Source organism: Theropithecus gelada, chromosome 6, assembly GCF_003255815.1.
Source record: "Theropithecus gelada isolate Dixy chromosome 6, Tgel_1.0, whole genome shotgun sequence".
NCBI lineage: Eukaryota > Metazoa > Chordata > Mammalia > Primates > Cercopithecidae > Theropithecus > Theropithecus gelada.
In genome coordinates, this window is record NC_037673.1 from 42,480,880 (window position 1) to 42,503,657 (window position 22,778).

Consider the following 22,778-nt stretch of genomic DNA (forward strand, 5'->3'; position numbering starts at 1 on the left):
AGAAGAGTTTTTCCTATGTTTTCTTTTAGGATTTTAATAGTTTAAGGTCTTACACTTAAGTCTTTAATCAATCTTGAGTTAATTTTTGCATATGGTAAGGAATGGAGGTCCAGTTTAATTCTTTTTCATATGGCTAACCAGTTTTCCCAGCACCATTTGTTTTAATAAATAGGGAATCTTTTCCCCATTGTTTATTTTTGTAGAATTTTTGAACATTAGTTTGTTGCAGGTGTGTGGCTTTATTTCTGGGTTCTTTATTCTGTTTTACAGATCTATGTTTCCATTTTTGTACTAGGACCATGCTGTTTTGGCTATTATAACCTTGTAGAATAGTTTGAAGTAGGGTAATGTGATGCCTCCAGCTTTATTCTTTTTGCTTAGAATTACTTTGGCTATTCAGGCTCTGTTTTAGTTCCATATAAATTTTAAAACTGCTTTTTCAAATTATGTGAAAACTACATTGTTAATTTGATAGGAATTGAGTATGTAGAGTGCTTTGGGTAGTATAGTCGTTTTGATGATATTGATTCTTCCTATCCATGAGCATGGAATGCTTTTTCATTTGTTTGTGTCATCTCTGATTTATATTATCAAACTGTTTTGTTCTCCTTGTAGAGGTTTTTCACCTTCTTTATTAAATGTATTTCCAGGTAATTTTGTGTGTGTATGGTAATTCTTAATGGAATTGAGTTCTTGATTTGGTTCTCAGTTTGAGTGTTGTTGGTTTATAAAAATGCCACTGATTTTGATGCATTCATTTTGTATCCTGAAACTTTACTGAAGTCATTTGTTAGGTCTAGGAGGAATATTTAGGGTTTTCTAGGTGTAGAATCTTTTAAATTAATCTTTAGGGTTTTCTAAATGTAGAATCATATTATCAGCAAACAGATATAATTGGACTTCCCCTTTTCCAATTTGGATGGCTACTATTTATTTCTTTTCCCTGATTGCTCTAGCTACAGACTTTCAGTACTATGTTGAATAGGGGTGTTGACAATGGATTGCTTTGTTTTGTTCCAGTTCTTAGGGGACATGCTTTCAACTTTTCCCCATTCGGTATGATGTTGGCTGTGGGTTTGTCATGTATGGCTCTTGTTATTTTGAGGTATGTTCCCTCAATGCCTATTTTTTAGGGTTTTTATTATAAAGAGTGTTGGATTTTACCAAATGCTTTTTCTGCATATACTGAAATGATCATACAGTTTTTGTTTTTAATTCTGTTCATGTAACAAATCACATTTATTGACTTGTATATATTGAATCATCCTTGTACTCCTGAAATAAGGCCATTTGATCCTGATGAATTATCCTTTTGATGTGTTACTGGATTTTCTGTTTGCTAGTGTTTTGTTGGGGATTTCTGAATCTATTTTTATCAGGGATATTGGCCTGTTGTTTTATTTTTTATTGGGGGGTACTTGCCAGATTTTGGTATCAGCATGATACTGGTTTCATAGCATGAGTTAGAGAGGCCTCCCTCCTCCCCAATTTTTTAGAATAGCTTCAGTAATATTGGTACCAACTCTTCTTTGTACATCAGGTAGAATTTGGCTGGCCTGTAAATACTCTGGTCCTGGGATTTTGTTCTTGTTGTTGTTGGTATTTTTTTTATTATTTATTCAATTTTATGGCACATTAATGGCCTGCTCAGAATTTCAATTTCTTCCTGTTCAATCTTTGGAGGCTGTATGTTTCCAGGAATTTTTTCATTTGGTTTAGATTTTCTACTTTATGCACATAGAAATGTTCATAGTAGTCTCTGAAGATCTTTTGTGTTTCTGTGGTATTGATTGTAATGTCAACTTTATCATTTCTGATTGTGCTTATCTGGAAACTTCTGTTTCTCTCTGTTTTCCTTGGTTAATCTAGCAAGTGATCTATCACTTTCGTTTGTCCTTTCAAAAAACCCAGTTTTTGTCTCATTGATCCTTTGTAAGGTTTTTTGGAGTTTTGTTTTCGTCTCATTTTCATTTAGTTCTGCTCAGATCTTTGTTATTTCTTTTCTTCTGCTACCTTTGAGTTTGGTTTGGTCTTGTTTCTCCAGTTCATTTAGATGCAACATTAGGTTGTTAACGTTACATCTATCTTCTTCAGGTAGGCATTTAGTGCTATAAACTTTCCTCCTAATACTACTTTTTCTGTATCCTAGAGGTTTTGGCATGTTATGACTGCATTTTCTTTTGTTTCAAAATAAGTTTTTATTTCTGGTTTGTTTGTTATTGTCTTTTACCCAAAAGTCAACCAGGAGCAAATTTTTTGGTTTCAATGTATTTGTGTGGTTTTGCAAGTTTCTTTTGGTATGGATTTCTAATTTTATTCCATTATGGTCCATATATACATTTGATATAATTTTATTAAAAAATTATTGAGACTTGTTTTATGATCAAGCATATGGTCAATTTTAGAGAATGTTGTATGCACAGATGAGAAAAAATGTATATTCTGCAGTTGTTGAGTGGAGTGTTCTGTAGATGTCTATTAGGTTCATTTGGTCAAAAGTCCAATTTAAGTTCAGAGTTTCTTTATTATTTTTCAGCCTCCATGATCCAGTAGACTAGTCTCCAGGCTTTTAAATTATTCCTTCTGCTTGGTCTAGTCTGTTGCTAAAACTCTCAACTGTATTTTAAAATTCCTTTAGTGAATTTTTTAATTCCAGAAGTTTTTGTTTTGTTTTGCTTTTTAAAACGTAGCTACCTCCTCTTTCATATCCTGAATCTTTTTCCTGGTTTCTCTGTGTTGGTTTTCAACTTACTCTTGGATCTCTTTGCGTTTCCTTGCAATCCATATTTTGAATTCTTTATCTGTCAATGAGGCATTGATAACTCCACTACTATTGTATAGCTGTCTATCTATTTTCTTAGGTTTAGTAATATTTGTTTTATAAATCTGGGTGTTCCAGTGTTGGGCACAGTTATATCTGCTTGTTAAATCTTCTTGTTGAATTGAAGTCTTTATCATTATATAATAGTAGTTACATAATTATATCTTGCTGAATTGAAGCCTTTATCATTATATAATACCCTTCTTTGTCTTTTTTTTACTGTTGTTGGTTTAAAGTGTTTTAATTGATACAAGAATATCAACCCCTGTTCTTTTTCATTTTCTATTTGCATGGTAGATCTTTTGTCACCCCTTTACTTTGAACCTATGGTGTTATTACACATAGGATGGGTCTCTTGAAGTCAGTAGATGGTTTAGTCTTGTTTTATTAACCCAATTTGCCAATCTGTGTATTTTAAGTGGAATATTTAGGCTGTTTATGATTAATATTTATATGTGAGATTTTGTTCCCATTAGACTGTTGTTAGTGAGCTTTATAGTCTCAGTTGTTTAATTGCTTTATAGGATCTGTGAACTTTGTACTTATGTGTGCTTTTATGGTAGCAAGTGTTTTCCTTTTGTTTCCATGTTTAAAACTCCTTTGAGCATTTCTTGTAGGTCTGGTCTGGTAATGATGAACTCCTTTAGCACTTACTTATTTGGAAAAGACTTATTTCTCCTTCCTTGTTTGGTGAATATAAAATTCTTGGGTGGTGTTTTGTTGTTGTTGTTGTTGTTGTTTTCTTTAAGAAGGCTAAAATGAGGACCTCAGTCTCTTCTGACTTGTAAGGCTTCTGTAATAAGTCTGCCATATAATCATTAGACTATTTAAGGTCAATGCCAAAAAAAAAAAAAAAACCCTCAAAGGTAGCTAGAGAAAATAGCCAAATTACCTATAAATGAAATCCAATCAGGCTAACACAGTAGACTTCCTACAGAAGCCTTACAAGCCAGAAGAGACTGAGGTCCTCTTTTTAGACTTCTGAACTCAAACTCCTGACCTCAGGTAATCTGCCTGCCTTGGCCTCCCAAAGTGCTGGGACTACAGGCAAGAGCCACCGCGTGTGGCCCTTCATCTGCATGTCTCTGGAATAGTAACTGTCCAGATATTTTTGCCATTTCCTTGTTGAGTTGTTTGACTTCTTCTTATTGAATTCTTAGTATTCTGTATATATTTTTGGATATAAATCCTTTATCAAATATCCATTTGCAAGTCTATGGATTGTCTTTTCATTTTCTTAACAGTATTAAAGAACATAATAACTTTGATGAAGTCCAATTTATAACTTTTGCCTTTATTGTTTGTGCTTTTTGTTGCTTTCCAAGAAGTTGTGCCTACATGGTCCTGTAGCTTCCATGGACCTGCTGGCTCCCCGTGCTTGCCAAACTCAGAGCAGGTTGTGGGGTATATTTGCAGGGGATTTGGTGGTATGGTGATGCAAAGACAGAGATCCCTTGGGCAGCAGCAGTGGCCCACAACAGGTTCACAACCAGTACAGCACCCACCATCTCAGTCCAGGCCTGAGGCATACACAGGCATGCCTACATGAGCTAGCCACCTGGTTTTCTTTCCTCAGGAAGTTCCTAAATGACCACCAACAGTATTGCCCAGTGTCACAAGAGGACCTCCTTAGTAGTTTGACAGTCAGCAGATTGTTGCAGGAGTGAGGAAAGCCAAGAAGTACCCTCACTTACCCTTTCCCTCTGCAGGGCTCTGAGTTCCTTTGGTGTTGATCTCTGCTAGACTCTTGCTGCCTTCGTTTTCTGCACTTTGGCTTCTTCCTGTGGGCTCTCTGACAGGTACTGGCTCTCTCCCCTCAGTTTTCCTTTCAGAACACGTCCATTCACAAGTAACTTTGATCTTTTTGAGGAGAAGTAGCATCCAACATTCCTAGGCAGCCATGTTGGCCAGGGTGGTCTCAAACTCCCGACCTCAAGTAATGCACCTGCCTCGGCCTCCCAAAGCGCTGAGATTACAGGCATGAGTCGCTGCACCTGGCCCCTTGATGCATTTTAATTTGGGATTTGTACCTTCCTATACATTTATGTATGTAAATACAACATTTCTAAATTTGGTTCCTAGTATTTACACTTAATGTTATCTAATGTGAAATAGTTTGTATTCTTATAAAATTAAAATTAGTATTAAATGTATAATTAAGAATTTTTATGTATATGTAAAGCATATTGAATATAATTTCACTAATGAAATTTTCCTCCTTCAGTAAAGCAGATCTCATAAGCCTATGTTGAGGGTTAATTGGTTTTATATATATGGTTGTTGAAAACCTTCCTTAATGAGCCTATCTTTATGCACATCATATGCAACGATTAACTTAAAATGAGTAATAAGTTACATGTAAAACCTACATCTGTAAAATTACCAGAAGAAAGCATAAGAGATTATCTTTGTGATCTTGAGTTAGGCACAACTTCTTGGAAAGCAACAAAAAGCACAAACAATAAAGGCAAAAGTTATAAATTGGACTTCATCAAAGTTATTAATTTATGTTCTTTAATACTGTTAAGAAAATGAAAAGACAATCCATAGACTTGCAAATGGATATTTGATAAAGGATTTATATCCAAAAATACATAAAGAACACTAAGAATTCAATAAGAAGAAGTCAACTCAACAAGGAAATGGCAAAAATATTTGAACAGTTACTATTCCAGAGACATACAGGTGAAGGGCTAGGCATGGTGGCTTACACCTGTAGTCCCAGCACTTTAGGAGGCCAAGGCAGGCAGATTACCTGAGGTCGGGAGTTCAAGTTCAGAGACATACAGATAAAAAATAAGCCGTGAAAAGATATTCAACATAATTAGTAGATAGGGAAATGCAAATTGAAACCTCACATCTTTTAGAACAGGTAAAGCCTTAAAAATTATCAATGCCATGTTGATAATGCCAAATGGAGCAACTGGAACTCTGAAACATTATTAGTGGCACTATAAAATGGTACAGTTACTTTAAAAATAGTTTGGCAGTTTTTAAAAAATGCAATGAGTTAATTTGGGTCCTCTGCGAAACAGATGTCAAGACAGGGTTAGACATTTGAGAAGTTTATTGGGGAAAAAATTTGTGAGAGTAAATGGGAAGGGAACCAGGAGAGACTAGGTAAGCTGTCAGTCTGTAATACAGGTTTAACCTCCATGAAGAAGAGAAGAAAGGAAGGAATCTTGGGTAGGGAAAGTGTTCGATTGTGACATATTTCTAAAAAAGTTTCAACAAAGTTGGGCCCAATTTGCCCATTAAATAAGTTCTGCAACTTTCAGGAATAAGCTTGCCTTCATAGCCCTATCAAGCTCAGTCATTGACTAGGAGTAGGTCTTGAGAAGTATGACCTCAGCATAAACATGGTCATGAACCCAGTGAGCCAGTTATGCTCTCTGAAATTGGAGATCTGAAAGGTGTATTATCATGGCTACAACACTCCACCTACTGTACTACACTAGTTACTTCTCTACATGAGTTCATGTAGCAACTCTTCTATAGTTCTTGTTGGCCTCTCTTCCTAAAGGGATACCTAGAAGTATTTAAGTGTTCTTCCTGGTGACCTGACCATATACTTAGCCAATGGGTTCCAGATCCCAAAATTGGGTCGGGTCTGGAAACCAAGAAAAGGATGATAATTTTTTAATTAAGGCATGTACCCTAAGCCTTGTGTTCTTCCATTTTTGATTTTTTTTAATTGTAGTACCTGTTAAGCAGAATTGGTTGTCCATCTATTAACTATCTCTACAATTATCTTCACATCAAGTCTTTTTGGCTACTCTCCAGCCTTCCTAGTAATTTGGTAATTGTGGTCTCCTGCCTTTTGGCAGTTAAGCTCTATCATCTGGCTTTTATTACTTTGTGGTGGAGAGGCATCCCATCCCCATGGATATTAATGAATCTAGCTCTATGGCAACCTGTTTTACTGTCAACACTGGCTTGCAAAGGAGACTGACCACTGAATTTTTTGTGATACTTTTTTACCCCTCACCAGCACATTTCTGGTGGCCTCGGCTAATAATGTGTCTTCTGGACCCTCCTAAAGAACATAATCCTTTTGTAGGTTGTCTTACCTCATGTAATATATTCATACTAGCATGCCAACTTTCTACAGCCTCCTTATTTCTTTCTTTACTATCTGTCAGGCAGCTCAGATATTTGCACTTCACTCAGCTTTGATCATTGCTTTCTTTAGAGGTTTAAGGCCACTCTAGCAGAGCATTTGCCCCATCTCCTGAGGCCCTTGCTAGGATGTTATGTCTGTTGTCCCTAAAGAGTAATGTTGAGTCAATGAATTCTTGCTTACCTAGTCTTACTTTCTATATTCTTTGATCCAGCAGCCTCAAAATCTGTTCGCAGGGGTACTCACATAGCTCTTCCTAATACAACCTAAATAATTCTTGTTGATATTTTTAGATATAATCACTTTTCTCCCTTATCTCCCAGCCAAGTTATGGTGCATCTTGACCCTAGTTATTGGCCTAGCAGCCAAAAGAGGAGATTGAGGCAGCTTCTGAGAGGACCCTCTGCATCCTCCACCACAGGGGAATTGCTAGCTTTTACTAGGAAAGAGTGGGCCACCTCTTCAGACTCCAAGTGCTTAGGGAAATCTTTAGAGTTAGCATCCTCAGAGGCATCCATCCAAGTATTTCCATTCTGTTTTTCAGAATCTCAGGTCTTTCCAACCAGGGTCCAAATTTTATCATAGTAGACCTGCTTTGACTAAGCATTTAAACATCTCTGGAGTTCTTCAAATCTATTAGATTTTTCTGTTGCTTAGCTGTGTTTGATGTTCCATTACCAGAGGTAACAGCATGTTTGTAAGCTACCAAAGAGATCTCTCACTCTCACATTTATTCTTTAATTCTGTAACCTTTTGCTAACAGCCCTCAGTTTCTCATTATCCTTTAGTAGAACATCAGTTTAATTTAGCAGTAACCAGGTAACTCTAGTGGCTTTGTGGGCATTATTTTATCCATATTTCAAATGTCTTAATGATAATTAATGCCTTGCAAGGCATTCCCCACCACCACCAGGACATCTTTCCAGATTACTTCTAGTGAAATCTGTAGTAATTGTAACACCATTGTATACTAGGAACTACCAGTACTCCACATACCACTAAGGATGGCGTCCTCATTGCCCAGAAAGTGGTAAGTGAGCCAATCTTAGAACCCCATTATACCTGTTTCCTTGTGCTAGTTCAGGTCCTTAAAGAAGGAAACATCAAGATGGGATTAGACATTCAAGAGATTTATTTTGGGAGGAATGCTTATGAGAAGAAATGGGGAGGGAATTAGAGAAAGCCAGGTAAGCTGCCAATCCATAATGCAGCTCTAACTTCTGTGAAGGAAAGAGAGAAAGAAAGATTAGGTTTTAAAAAGTCTTAGGCTACAGTGCGGTCCTAAGTTAGGTAAAGCCCCTGGAGAGTCATTGATCCAAATTCACCTGTGAATGAATCCCACATCTCTCAAGAATTGGCCCACAGTAATATTCCTTCCATACCTTGTCATTGACTAGTTGCAACCATAGAAGCATGGCCTCAGCTTAAATGTAGGAATGGATTTTAGAGTGCAGGAGCTGGGGCAAGTGATCAGTTAGGATTCCTGAGATCTGAGAGGCTCATTGTCATGGCTGCCACATAACACACCATCTGACCCAGCATTCGCACTCCTGGGTATTTACCCAAGAGGAATGAAAGCATATGTGTACACAAAGACCTGCTTGTGAATGTTTACAGCAACTTTATTCATCATGGCCCAAACCTGAAATCGAGCAAATCCATTAACATAAATAAACAAATCATGGTACATCCATGTAATAGAAATTACTCAGCAATAAAAGGAACAAACTACTGATACATTCAACAATATGATCACTTCAGAAGCAATATGCTAAATCAAACAAGCCAGACACAAAAGTCCACACACTATATAATTCAGTTTATACAACATTCTTGAAAAAGAGAAAATTATGGTGACAAAAATCAGATCAATGTTTGCCAGTATTTGAGCAAAAGGATAGATTATAAAGGGGCACAAGGGCTCCTTTTGAAATGACAGAAAAATTTTACCTGATTATGTTGATGGTTAGATTCTTATATATGGTTCTTGAAACTCATCAAACTGTACACCTCTATATACAGAGAGAGATTTTGCTGTATATGAATTATGCTGCAGTAAATCTGACTTTAAAAATACAAAAACCTAAGCAAGCTCAATTATAAACATTTTTAAAAGGAAATAAATTCATTTATGATCCAGATAATGGCATTATCATATAATTTACAATGACTCTGATTAATATAATCAAAGAAGTAAAGAACTTGGGGAATTTTTTTTTTTTTTTTTGGAGACACAGTCTCACTCTGTCACCCAGGCTGGAGTGCAGTGTTGCCATCTCAGCTCATTGCAACCTCCACCTCCCAAGTTCAAGCTATTCTTCTGCATCAGCCTCCCGAGTAGCTGGGTCCACAGGCACACATCACCATGCCCGGCTAATTTTTGTGTTTTTAGTAGAGATAGAATTTCACCATGTTGGCCAGGCTGGTCTTGAACTCCTGACCTCAGGTGATCCACCCACCTCGGCCTCCCAAAGTGCTGGGATTACAAGTGTCAGCCACCAAGCTCAACTGGACTTGAGGAATTTTTATGGAGAACTGAAAATTATGCTAGAGAAATAGATGGAAACGTAAGTGCTGAAAACATAGTAGGTAAAAATAAAGTTTCACTGTATTGGTTTAATAGCCAATTAGATACACTGAAGATAGAATTAGTAAGCTGGAGAACAGGTTAGAAGAAAATATCTACTCTGAGACAGGGAGAAGCAAGAAAATGACATATACAGAAAAGAGCATGTGAGACATAGGAACTGGTAGTAAAGTCTATGAAAGGCTGTTGTCTCTCATCTAGTGTTGGGCCTAAAGTTGCAGTCAGAAAGGCCTGCAGGTAGAAAGAAAAGTTGGATGTCAAGTGGAAATACTGAGAACGAACTGGAATTTGCATCTTTCTTCTACCTCCTCCAATCTTAATGACATGACAACCTGCAGGAAAAGATGGTGCCCTACACCATTGAGCTTCAAGGACATCTGGCCTGAGACATCTAGCAACTAAAAAAAGAAATCTGGTGGGAGCTTAAGAAGTTGTGGAACCAAATGTTTTTCCTTATCACTGAGATGATCCATTGATAAGTGACAACTTGTATAAATTGCAGCGTTCCCTGGGGCTCTACACTGGCCTTCAAAAAATAATAGCTGCTGATTTGGTGAGCCAGAAGGCCAGCAACACCACGTGTGAACTGAAACACTGCCCAGCATCCTATACTAAACATCAGAGCAAATTAGTTCTTGCTATACTTCCATCTTCCAAATCTTGTGGACGTTTCTCTTACGGCTAACTCTACCTTAGAACATATAGACAAGGGAATTCTGGGAAACATAGTTCTAATTTAGCTAAGTTAACATAGTACAAAAACACCAAAGATAAAAGGGGGAATAAATGAAGTTAAAGTTTTTAAGGTTTGTATCATGTCCATAAAGTGATAAAACTACTAATTTTATTAAATTCTAATAAGTCAAGTATGCATGTTATAAACTCTAAGGTAACCACTAAAGAAAGAATAAAAGATTATTTATCAAGCTAATCATTATCAATCTAATAGAGGAGGAAAAAAGGAAGTAAAAATAGTTATTCTGTGCAAATGAAGATAAGAAAAGAGAGAGAAATGAACACAAAATGTAAAAGCCAACAAATAATAAGCTAGTTGATTTAAACCCAAATATATTACTAAATGCATTAAATTAAACTTGAATGAATTTCCAATTAAAAGACAAAGATTGCCAGATTGAATAAATATTAAAATCTGCTACTATGCTGCTTTCAATATACCTAAAATACAGAGCTATAGAAAGATTTAAAATAAAAGATGGAAAAGAATGTATCATGCAAATCATAGCCAACATGAAGCTGGCATAGCTATACTAATATTGGACAAAATATGCTTTAAAGCAAGAAGCAATACTATAGCAAAAGGTGGATATTTTATGATGTAAAGTGTTCGATCTACCATGGAAATAAAACAACAATTCTAAATGTGTATGCACCAAATAAAATTTGCAGAACTAGTAGGTGACAGACAAATCCACAATCATAGAGACTTTAATTCACCTTTTAGTGGTAGAAAAGTACATACAAATATGCAAAATTTGTAATGATATAGAAAATTTAAACAACAAAATAAACAACTGATACTAATTGACATAAATAATATACCCAATAAGTGCAGAATATGTATTATTTTCAAGTGTGCATGGAACATTTAAGAAAGTTGACCATGTCATAAATGAAAAGGCAAATTTCAATCGATTTCAAAGGTCTTAAATCATACAGAGTAGAATCTACAAATTTATTATCTAAATATATCAGAAAGTTAGGAAGACCTTCATTTGTGGGGCTTGTAGACTGTCTCCTTTCTCGTTAAAAATCAAAGATTTTCTTGAGCCTCTCATCCTAGATGTCATGGTGTCATTAACAGGAATAAGAAAGTTGGGAGAAGAAGAAATTTGATAAAGCATGAAGACATGATGTGAACATGAGAATGGCCTGATCATATGGAATAGTATGGCAGGGACTTCATGTAGCTCTGGTCATCCAGTAGTTTGAGCCTTCATACCTAGAAACTCAGGCTTTGTGTCCCTCTTCAACCACTGTATCTTCCATTTATTTTCTAGTACTTTGATGTTTAATAGTTTAAATTACCTTATTCATTCAAAAATATTTGGCAAGTGACCTGTGTGTCTCAAACATTATTCAGGGTCTTGTAAAAAATATAGAAAAGCTATTCTATACGTAAACCATTTCTAAAATATGTTTCACTAATAAAATTTACTTTCTTAGGAATGATTTTAAGCACTAAAGAAATACAAGCTTATAATACTTTTGAAATTTTTAATGAATGAATTTTATTTATTTCATTTTATCCAGTTGAATTAAACGAAGAAAAGCACAAAGAACTAATAGAGAAAAAGGAGATGGAAATTTCAGAGTTAAATGCAAAGCTAAGAAGTCAAGAAAAAGAAAAGCAAAATGAAATAATCAAGCTACAGCTAGAGGTAAGTGTTTGAGTCTGCTAAACTTGAGGACACACCCCTTAGTCTAAACTGTACTTTGATTGTTTTTCATTTTAGGATTAGAAGCAATTCTGTGAGAGGGCTTCACACATGCTTATTCTCCATCAAATGATTGCAGTAATCACATACCATACAATTGTCATCTGCATTGCCTTTCAGTACTTGACCTGAAAGTGGACCCTTGAGTTGTTCCAAAGGTCCTGGTTTTTAGAGAGGATATTGCTTCCTCCGAGAACTTTTCTTCTCAGTGTTTCCCACTTGACATCCAACTTTTCTTTTTAACTGCAGGCCTTTCTGACTGCAGCAACTTTAGGCCCAACACTAGGTGAGAGACAACAGACTTTCATAGACTTTACTACCAGTTCCTATATCTCATATGCTCTTTTCTGTATATGTCATTTTCTTGTTTTTCCCTGTCTCAGGGTAGATATTTTCTTCTAACCTATTCTCCAGCTTACTAATTCTATCTTCAGTGTATCTAATTGGCTATTAAACCAATACAGTGAAACTTTATTTTAGCTATTGTATTTTTAGCACTCACATTTCCCTGACAGAAAACTCAAGGATTATCTGCATTTTATGGTAAATTCGATGCAGGTTTCATAATTTCTACCATTCCAGCATGGGAAGAATGTTTGTAGCGCTTCACATTATTCTCATCCCAGCAGAAATTTTTCGAACCCCAGCAACCAACTAGAAATTTCTTTTGCTTTATTTCTCATAAAAAGGACAAATTTCTTCCTAATAACTTTCTGGAAGAATATATATCCTTGGGGCAAACAAACCAAATTCCTAAAAAAATTTCTTAAAGGGACTTCAAATAGGGCATCTCAAAGGCTGAGTCTCTAGCTCTTTGCTCAAGAGTCTTGAGTAAGTCGGCTGTGGTGGTTCACACCTTTAATCCCAGCACTTTGGCAGGCCGAGGCAGGAGGATCACCTGAGGTCAGGAGTTCAAGACCTACCTGGCCAACATGGTGAAAGCCACCTGTACTAAAAAAAAAATACAAAAAATAGCCAGGCATGATGGCGGACACCTGTAATCCCAGCTACTCAGGAGGCTGAGGCAGGAGAATCACTTGAACCCGGGAGGCAACTTAGCAGTGAGCTGAGATTGCACCACTGCACTCCAACCTGGGCAACAGAACGAAACTCTGTCTCAAAAAACAAAACAAAAACAAAAACAAAAACAAAAAAACAGTCTTGAGTAGTTCTCTTAACCAGATATCACAATCTCAAATGTACTTTGACAAAATATTTGTCCTTTAAATTTTTTCTAGACTCTATCAATCTACCCTTCCATCATTCTTCCGTCACTTGCCCCCACCCCAGCTTTCATTTTACCTTGTAAGAATTCACAAGTCTTAATTAAAATCACATACTATTCATATTCCTGAAACTTTGGAATCCCCAGGGTACTCGGTGAGGTACCATGTGTAATCATTGGGCAGAAAGAGGACTGATGTTGACTTCAGATGCCCTTTGTTGCTGCTGCTACCACAAGTGTACCACAAACCACAGGAAAGGCTGAATGGCCAAATGAAATTAATAGGCCATGTTTCAAGATCTACCACCAACTTCTAATCCTCCTCTGTTTGGAAATTCGCATTTTGTTTGCCATTTGGGCCTTATCACTGGTCTATTATTTAACTAGTATACAGAGCTCCTTGTTATTTGTTTTCATTGTACCTAATCATTTCTCTCCTCAAACCAGAACATAATCTCAGAGTTTATTCTTAGTCCTCAGAGAGGCTATGTTAACTAAATCTGAAGAGAAGAGTTATACAATGGAATATTGTGCAAAAACAAAAAATCTGACCTCTAAGAATGGCCTATGAGAACTTTTTAAATCTGATTCAGTTTAATTCAAACCAGCAAGGGTTCAAACTATATCGACAAGATCGTATCAAATCCTACTGTTTAGCCTAAAAGTTCCTGCAGAAAGCTATGTGAGGTTTTCTCCCATGACTGTTTATTACATTTTCTTCATAATGCACTCATTTTAATGTAAAAATATTTTTACCTATCTTTAAGTTAAACTAGATTCTAAACTCTGACTGCACTGTAGAATCACATGATGTTTTGAGAAAAAAATGATGCTAGCTGCACACCAGAATCTCTAAAGTAGTGCCCAGGCATTTGGTACTTTTAAAAAAAGAAAAGGGAAAAAAAACCTCTCCAGGTAATTTTACCATGCAATAATCTTGTTTTTCTGTTCTTCGCTCTTTCTGAAAAATTATTTCTTAAAGAAAGATTTTTCTATTGTCTATTGTTGTAATTTACACCTAAATTACAGATTACATGTCAAAGGATATCATGGACTATAATTATAGAAACAATTGTTTCTAATTGTCTAGAGTTTCAATAACTTTTTCAATTTGATTCAGTTTGATGCCAAACTAGCAAGAGTTCAGACTAAATCAAAATCATATCCGGATTCTACTGCTTTGCCACAAAGTATCTACAGAAGGGTATGTGAGTTTTCCTCTCATTATTCGTTCCTTAAGAAAACTTTCTAAGCATGCTTCTATAAAAATCATCTAATTCTTATTAACAATGTAAGGTATTTTTTAAAATATCAATTTATAGCAGAAGTGTATTTCTTTATTGTAATTTTGTTGTTCCTTGTACTAAATTTTATTATTTCTGAATTGTAATAACAAATTTTTTGTTTTGTTTAGAAACTGCAACATTTTCAAGAAGAAAAAAACAAGGAGATTGCAATTCTTCGTAATACCATTCGAGATTTAGAGCAACGCCTTTCTGTTGACAAAGATTCTCACCTTAAGCGTAGACGGTTTTGAGCTTAGCAGTAAATTCATTAGTTGGTATTTATTTAAAAGCAATAGAAAGTTTCAATATACACATACAGCCTACAAAACAAAAAAGTCAGCTTTAAGGTTTTTATTGAATTTATTTGGACAAATCCATACTGTATCCAATTGTGTACTGCATTCTTGCTTAATAGTATTAACCGTAAAGGAGGTCAGGTTTATAGGGTTTGGTTTACCTATTAAACCATCATTGACTATGGAAATACTTACTAAGCAATATAGAGACAGACAATATTCTTTATCTTTCCCCTTATATCTTTTAAGACAGCCACTCAAGTTTTAGATGAGTGTGATACAACATTAGAGAAAGAAAGATACAAAGGCTTTATTCATGTGTGATAGTAAAAATAAGGATATAAGTCTTAGATATACAGAAGATAAACAGATATTTAAAATATAGTTATATATGCTTTTATAGCAAAATATTCATGTGTTAAGTATTTCCGGATCTTAAAATACAAAATCCACTTATTAGTTAAAAGTGTAAGATTGAAAAGACAAGGATAATATTGTTTTGAGAGATAAGTAAAGAAAAAAATGGAAAGCATGTCTTTGTTGTTCTTCCTCCATTCTAAATTGCTAACTATCCAACAGAAACCCCTAGGTCATAGTTTACGTTTCTATTCTCATTAAAGCAAATAGAACACTGGAAAAAGAAAAAAAAAGACATATTAACCAAAAGCTGCAATCACCTTTCAGTTGCCCCATCATAAAAAATATGGTTTGAGTCAATATTTCTATGACATAAAATTTAAAATCTGGAAGCCAATCCAGTAGATTTCTTTATGTTTGCACAAATCTAATTTCGATTTCTGGTTTAGTAATTTGGTAGTTTATAAAAGTGCCGGAAATGAAATTGTGTCTAGACTGATTTGGGGAGTATGTCCTATTTCAAATATTTAGTTTGAAGATCATTCTCACTTTTTTGCCTTACTCTTTCAGCGTCAATTGGTACTGACTTCTGTGGGTATAAGCTGCTGACTTATTTGTCAGACAGCTGGAGGCAAACGTCACTGACAAGATTCAGTTATGTTCTCCTCTGCCAAAAGTCCCTGTCAGCTACATAAAGATGGGAGGTTTTCTTTACACTGTCAGGTGATTGCAGACCCTGTTTTTTCAAATATCAGATGTCGACAATGGCAGCATCAGCTCCTAGGAGCCAGCTCTGAATCTTTGGGCAATTTACAGAGTAATTGATTTATACATCTCTTTCGTCAGAGCTTCTTTTGTAGATGTTGTAAACCTTCACTTCCTGGCATATCTCAGCTCTCTGGGTGACCCTGCCTATGTTGACCCTTGTGCTTATGGTGGTGATGAAGGCCTGGAGGAGCAGGATGAGTAGGAGCATCTGGTGCTCCTGGTTGCTGATTCTCTGAAAGCTCACTGCTGCCAAGGTGCTGATGTCCCTGATTGTGATGATGCTCATGATGGTAATGGGGCTGTGGAGCTTCAACTGTTTCATCCACAGTAGCCAAAGATACACTTCTACAAAAGTCTTCATCTTTGACAGTCTGGAACAAATTTATAAATCACTTATTAACAAGTTTATAGATATAGGAATAATGCATGAAAAATGATTTGTAGAGCTAACATATGTGAAATTCTAAGTAATTAGAATCGAGCTCGCTTTTTATTATATTAGTGAGAAAGAGTCTGATGTTAGTCTCAACACCTAGACATTTTATTAAAGGCTTAAAAAGAAAGCCAAACCACTGTACTTATATTTGCAGAAGCAAATGAAGTAAACTGGCAAAAGGAACTTAGATTGCAGGAAAATCAATTTAATATCAAATCCTAAATTCAGTTGACCTGGGCCGAGCATGGTGGCTCATGCCTGTAATCCCAGCACTTTGGGAGGCCAAGGCGGGCAGATTGCTTGGGCTCAGGAGTCGGAGACCAGCCTGGGCAACATGGCGAGACCGCGTCTCTGCAAAATATACAAAAATTAGCTGGGCGTGGAGGCACATGCCTGTAGTCCCAGCTACTTGGGAGGCTGAGGTGGGAGGATTGTTTGAGCCCACAAGGTGGAGGTTGCAGTGAGCTCAGATGGTGCCACTGCACTCCAGCCTGGGTGACAGAGTCAGACCCTATCTCAAAAAAACAAAAAAAATAAGAAAATCAGTTGAACTCTATGGAAACTTCTGCACCTGTGTCAACAGTGCATCTCATCTAATACTATATGATACTGTAATCTAATATTAATTTATCTCTGATAATTCAAAAATGCTAATAAACTCTGCTCAAATGTGTTAGTTTTTCATACTTCATCCTATGCCAGGAAACGTTCTGAACTTCACCAAAGCTTTTCTAATGTCTCCCTACCATAAGGCTGTCAGCTGAAAATAGCAAATTACTGCCTGACTCCCACTGACCGTAATATCCATTCTGCATGATCCTAGTTCTTTTATTTACTGGAAGTCTTTATTGTTTTGTGGTACCTACCAATCAGAGAATCAAAACCTATAGATATAGAAATGTAACATTAAATCTCAATCTAAGACTAATTTGTAAATAAAATTGCAAAATCAACTTAGAAACCCAAAGACTCACTAAGTGATATGCTTTTGATGTTTTGAAGGTTTTAAAAGGTTATAAATTTAATTAAATTTTAGCATACAACTACTAAGTGGTACTTTATTTGGTTATTTCTGAATTACTTCTACATTAGAAGCTAATAGTGTTTGCTTCCAAAGTTATAAACAATTTGATATATGTTTAAAATATATTGTATAATGTTCAAAGTGTTCAAGGTTTAAACAAACACAAATACCCATGGTAGTAGTCTAATTTCTTTCGTTTATTTGCTTATTTATTTAGAGACAGATTCTGGCTCTTTCGCCAGGCTAGAGTGCAGTGGCACTACCTCGGCTCACTGCAACCTCCGCATCCCAGGTTCAAGTGATTCTCCTGCCTCAGCCTCCCAAGCAGCTGGGATTACAGATATGTGCCACCAGGCCCAGCTAATTTTTGTATTTTTAGAAGAGATGGCGTTTCACCATGTTGGCCAGGATGGTCTCGATCTCTTGATCTCATGATTCATCCACCTCGGCCTCCCAAAGTGCTGGGATTACAGGCGTGGGCCACCGCACCTTGCCAGTAGTCTAATTTCAGAAACGAATTACTATATTTTACTGATTCTGTGATGCTTATTTCTTTAGATTTTAATATCCCTAAAATTAGAATGTACCACACTGTTGGTGGTGTTTTCTCACTGTATCCTACTTTAATTAATTTAGCAGCATTTTTTTTCCTAAATAGTACATAAGATAATATGTCGTATAATCAGTGGTATCTAGGAGACAATGAAATAGAAAAACTCCAATTTGATTTCGCATATCAGATAATAATAGTGTCTCATCTGTAATTCGTATTTACAGATGATCCACACATTTTAAGCATATTTTGGTAACTTGTACTGACTTTTTCAATATAACTGGGCATATTTATAACTATCAAGCATTTGCACAAATGAGAAATACAGAAATAATCCCAAAATACGAGGAATCATTATAGTTAGTATGTAATAAAAGCTTAGTACAGGTTGAGTTAGTACTTTTCTGTCATTACTCTTAGTATTTTCTTCCATTACCTCAGTCTCCTCATCTTTAAAAGTAGTAAAATAACCCTCAAAAATCATTATAAAGGTTAAAATGTGAAAATTACATAACTAGAGTAAGTAACTTGCTGTACTCCTTAACAACTAAATTAATTAATTAATTAAATTTGTTAAAAATTTGAGGCAGCTTTCTTTAGAGCTGGGGAAAATCTGAAGGAAATACAACCTACAGATAAAATTGAGAATTGTTTTTAAACCTAAGTTCAAATTTTCCCAATCTGACCTATCAATGGAACATTGTTTAGAATTATTTTCCTTTTTGTTATGAAGGAAAACAAGTCTAGTTAATACAAATTAAATTCTTTGAGTGCCTTTTATATTTAAAAAAGATTTAAATATAGTTCTCATAACAAGGAAGAAATATTTTCGTGGTTGTTAGGAAATAAATATCAGTAATGAGTAGAAAACTTATTCCATTCTGAAGTAAACTCAAACTGCAGATGGGCAGACAGTGGAAGGGCTTCAGGAAAAATGTGATAGTCTTGCATCTTCAATAAATTAAGTGGTTTCTGGTCCCAGTTCCATTCCAAGTAATGCTGTGGGTAAGCTTTGCTACTGCTACGTTCTTGTGCTAACAAGTTCAGGATACTACAATAATGTTGCTTTTTTGTGTTGACTAAATTCTTTGAGCGCTTATGCTCATGCAACATCATTTGGTGGTAACTGAAATACAATACATTGACTTTTAATTTCCAAAGCCCTTCTAGATAAAGGCATCAACATCGATCTTCAAAAGATATTTTAAAATAGAGGTTAGGCCGGGCGCGGTGGCTCACGCCTGTAATCCCAGCACTTTGGGAGGCCCAGGCGGGCGTATCACAAGGTCTGGAGATCAAGACCATCCTGGCTAACAGGGTGAAACCCCGTCTCTACTAAAAATACAAAAAATTAGCCGAGTATAGTGGCAGGCACCTGTAGTCCCAGCTACTCGGGAGACTGAGGCAGGAGAGTTGGCGTGAACCCAGGAGCTTGCAGTGAGCCGAGATCACGCCACTGCACTCCAGCCTGGACGACAGAGGGAGACTCCCTCTCAAAAATAATAATAATAATAAATAAATAAAGTAAAGGTTAGATGACAGGATATGTGTTTAATTATAAAAATTATTGTTATTTATTTTAGTACGCCTGCAAAAGCATTGAGTTATGTAAATAAGTTAGTGTTTCATGATAATCTCTTAAAAGATTTCCTCTTTTCTCCCCAGAAAAATAATTCAGAAAAATACCGTGAGAGAGCAGTTTCCACATTTCTTTTCACAGTAAACAATCTTAATGGCTTCTTCTACATACGGCAAAGTTAGGAAGGAAAAAGGCAAACCAAGATGATATACAAGAAGGCCACATCTAAGAAAAAGGACAAATACAATGTCATTATAATATTTTCTGTATCATGGTCTTACTCAAATACAGTCTGGGATAGGCGTTATAGGTTTAATGGTTATAACCAAGACCCTTTCACCCCTTTACTAAATTTCTTCGGGTGAGAGCTACAAATGAGCTCTCAGTCACTGCACACCAGGTCAGGTCGTAGCAACACTACATGCTAGTATTTTGAAGTTATAGATATGTCACTATATAATATCAAAAATGTCATCATTGTGACTTGGTCAAATACAATTTTGTGATTAACTTACAAATTCTACCAGTGCCCAAACCACTAACTTATAAATTAGGCTCTGAAAATCACTTGAGCTTGTCATAACTGCTAAGGCAGCACAAATTTGACACAACAAGAAATCATCACATAACAAAAAGATCTCCAAGCCTTGGCCAGTAGCCCATTTATTTAAAAATGTGTCTAATGCAATGAAAATTTCAGCACAATGAAAGTATTAGAACATGTGGCATTGTCAGAAATGGTGGGGTTAAAATGTTCTTCTTGCCCACCTTTTACCTAGTATATATGGTTTTATGTGACTATCAAAAGATTATACTTTTAGGTTATCCTGAAAATTAGAAGTTTAAAGGCCTAAAAGAATGAAATGTGAATTTTTTAAAATTTGGTATGAGACCAAGTAGGGCTCACCAGACTCCGGAGAGTCAAAGAAAACAAAGCACCACCTAAGAATGTTTATAATGGCATAATGCATGAATTGAGATTCCCTCAAAATATAAATATTTTATTTGTTCATAGAATCAAAAGTAGATTTGTGCAGATCATGCTTAAATGATAACTCACTTTACAGTTCAGAGATTCAGGCATGTAGCCTTAAAATTATTTAGATTAAAATTAATTAGAAGATACAGTTATTAATTTGTAAAAGAATTAGGTTAGAATTATACAGGATGTACAAATTGGTCATTCTTTTTGTTTAACCAAAATGCCAATTTACAGGGATAATTAATTTTCTGTATTTTCCTCCTGGAATGGTGAAATCTTTTACATGCCGTACTTTTTAAAAAGTCATTTCAAAAATAAAAGTCATTTCAAAAAAAAATAAACGTGAATAAACAGTTTATAAACTATTTGACAATAAACAAAAGCAAATATATTATTTTAAATCACTTACTATTAAATACAAAACAAGAAGAAATCAAGTGAAGAGATCAGTGGAAAAATCTAGAGGAGTGGTCACTGGGAAGTAACTTGAGATAATAATTATGGATATGAGATAAATATACTCAAGATTAAGAACCCATAGAATTTGATTATTGACCTGAGATGGGAAGTGTGATGGAAGGAATCAGTAATACATTCCTGTCACACAGTTTTCTGAAGGGGTAAATGGCAGCAAGCTTGCCATACATGATGGTTTTTGTGACGTCCTGCAAAATGGTGGATGATGACTGGGAGTGCAGGGTCTGAAAATTATAGGATTATATGCCCTAGTGGTTGGCTGCATCTGCCTCCAATAGATTGTATATAAAAATCACACAAAGGTGAAAGTATAAGCATGTTTTAGGAGAAGATAATCAATACAGATTTGAATAATTGAATTTAAGATGTTTGTGAATGTATCTATGAAGTAGATATACTGGTCTGGAGTTCAGTCATTGTGTTTCACCTTTGTGTATATATATATGGGATCATCCTACTATATGCTGTAATTGTAATCAAGGGATAGATGAGATTGCTCAGGTAAAATGTGCAGAGTGTCAACAGAAGGAAACCTATACAGCCCTGAATAACACAAACACATACAGAATAAACCAAGGAAGAATGTGGGAGGAAGAAAATAAGGAGGTGGAAGCGGAGGAAGTATGGAGAAGGAGAAAGAAGAAGAGGGATGTGGGGAAAACCAGCAGCGTATAGTGTCATAGAAATTTTTTAAAATGAGAGTATTTCAAAAATAAGGAGTTATTTTTACTTCTAAATGTTAAAGAGAAATTATATGAGATGAAGACTGAAATATGGCATTGTATTTAACAGTAAAGAAGATTATTATGTGTGATGGGAAGTAAATAAATAGATACGAAACAGTTATTTTTAAATTTGGGATGTGTTTGTCTGTATGTACGAACCTGTCATATATGAGGAAGTCATCTTTGCTTCCATTTAAAAGAGTCCAGACATCTGTTTGGTTTTCTTCTTGTTGATAAACAGGAATATGCTCTGAAACCTTATTCTTAAGATGTGTGTATTTTAATCGAGAAGAGATTCCTTTATGATTAACAACAATATAAGAAATATTAGAATATCCTTCTTTCTCCAATTTTACTCGCAGTTCTTCCAATCTAAAATATTTGGGAAAAAACACATAAAATGAATAATCTCATTTGATTTGATTGGTGGTTTTTCTCTCTTCCTTAATTTTCTATGTGAAACTCTCCTTCTTATTTTTAACTAATCCATACTGCACCTATTTATATTATTGTGAAAGATTTTAAAACTTTAATTTTTAGAATTACTTAAAACTTGTGCTTAATTAAAACCTTATGCTTACACAAACATTGGCTCATTTAGTTCTCAAATTAGCACAATAAAGTGTATATATTTTAAATGTATCTTATAGGTAGAATGGATTCAACCAATCACAGATAAAAAATATGTGGAAAAAAAAAGATGGCTGCATCTATAGTAGTGAACATGTAGACTTTTTAAAATGTCATTCATTATTCACTAAACAATACAGTATAAAAATTACTTACATAGCATTTACATTCTGTTAGGTATTATAAGTAATCTAGAGATGATTAAAGCATGTGAAAATATGTGCATAGGTTATATATGCCATTTTATATAAGGGATTTGAGCTCCATGGATTTTGGTGTGTGAGGGGGATCCTGGAACCAATCCTGCACAGATACCATTGGATGACTGTAAGGAGAATTCCACCCAATCAATATCTGGTGAATAACTCAACAAATATATTTGATATTTATTTGTTAAATAACCCAAAACCTTTGATAGCAAGCCTAGTGTTCTTTCTACTCTGACAAAAGTCTTCT

The 22,778-nt window shown here is 35.4% G+C and overlaps 2 protein-coding genes across 8 annotated transcripts in view; one reads left to right on the forward strand and one right to left on the reverse strand.

Moving 5' to 3' along the window:
* CCDC152 (coiled-coil domain containing 152) overlaps nucleotides 1-17,315 on the forward strand; it is a 51,593-nt gene extending 34,278 nt beyond the window's left edge. Inside the window, exons 7-9 of the mRNA XM_025387698.1 lie at nucleotides 11,800-11,927; nucleotides 14,330-14,413; nucleotides 14,624-17,315. Of these exons, the coding sequence (XP_025243483.1) occupies nucleotides 11,800-11,927; nucleotides 14,330-14,413; nucleotides 14,624-14,746 (335 nt within the window). The 3' untranslated portion in view covers nucleotides 14,747-17,315. The remainder of the gene's footprint in view (nucleotides 1-11,799; nucleotides 11,928-14,329; nucleotides 14,414-14,623) is intronic.
* The window catches only part of SELENOP (selenoprotein P), a 77,526-nt gene continuing 69,579 nt past the window's right edge, over nucleotides 14,832-22,778 (reverse strand). For 3 of the 7 annotated variants that reach the window (XR_003119815.1, XM_025387691.1, XM_025387694.1), the window contains exons 3-5: nucleotides 21,852-22,064; nucleotides 19,616-19,733; nucleotides 14,832-16,287 (exon numbers count right to left, since the gene is read on the reverse strand). Coding sequence is in view for 6 of the 7 variants with exons in the window: in XM_025387691.1 (XP_025243476.1) it covers nucleotides 15,676-16,287; nucleotides 19,616-19,733; nucleotides 21,852-22,064 (943 nt within the window). In the remaining variant the exon portion in view is untranslated. Of the gene's footprint in view, nucleotides 16,288-17,865; nucleotides 17,878-19,615; nucleotides 19,734-21,851; nucleotides 22,065-22,778 lie in introns of all 7 variants that reach the window. The other 4 variants (XM_025387695.1, XM_025387692.1, XM_025387696.1 and 1 more) reach the window with 4 other exon arrangements.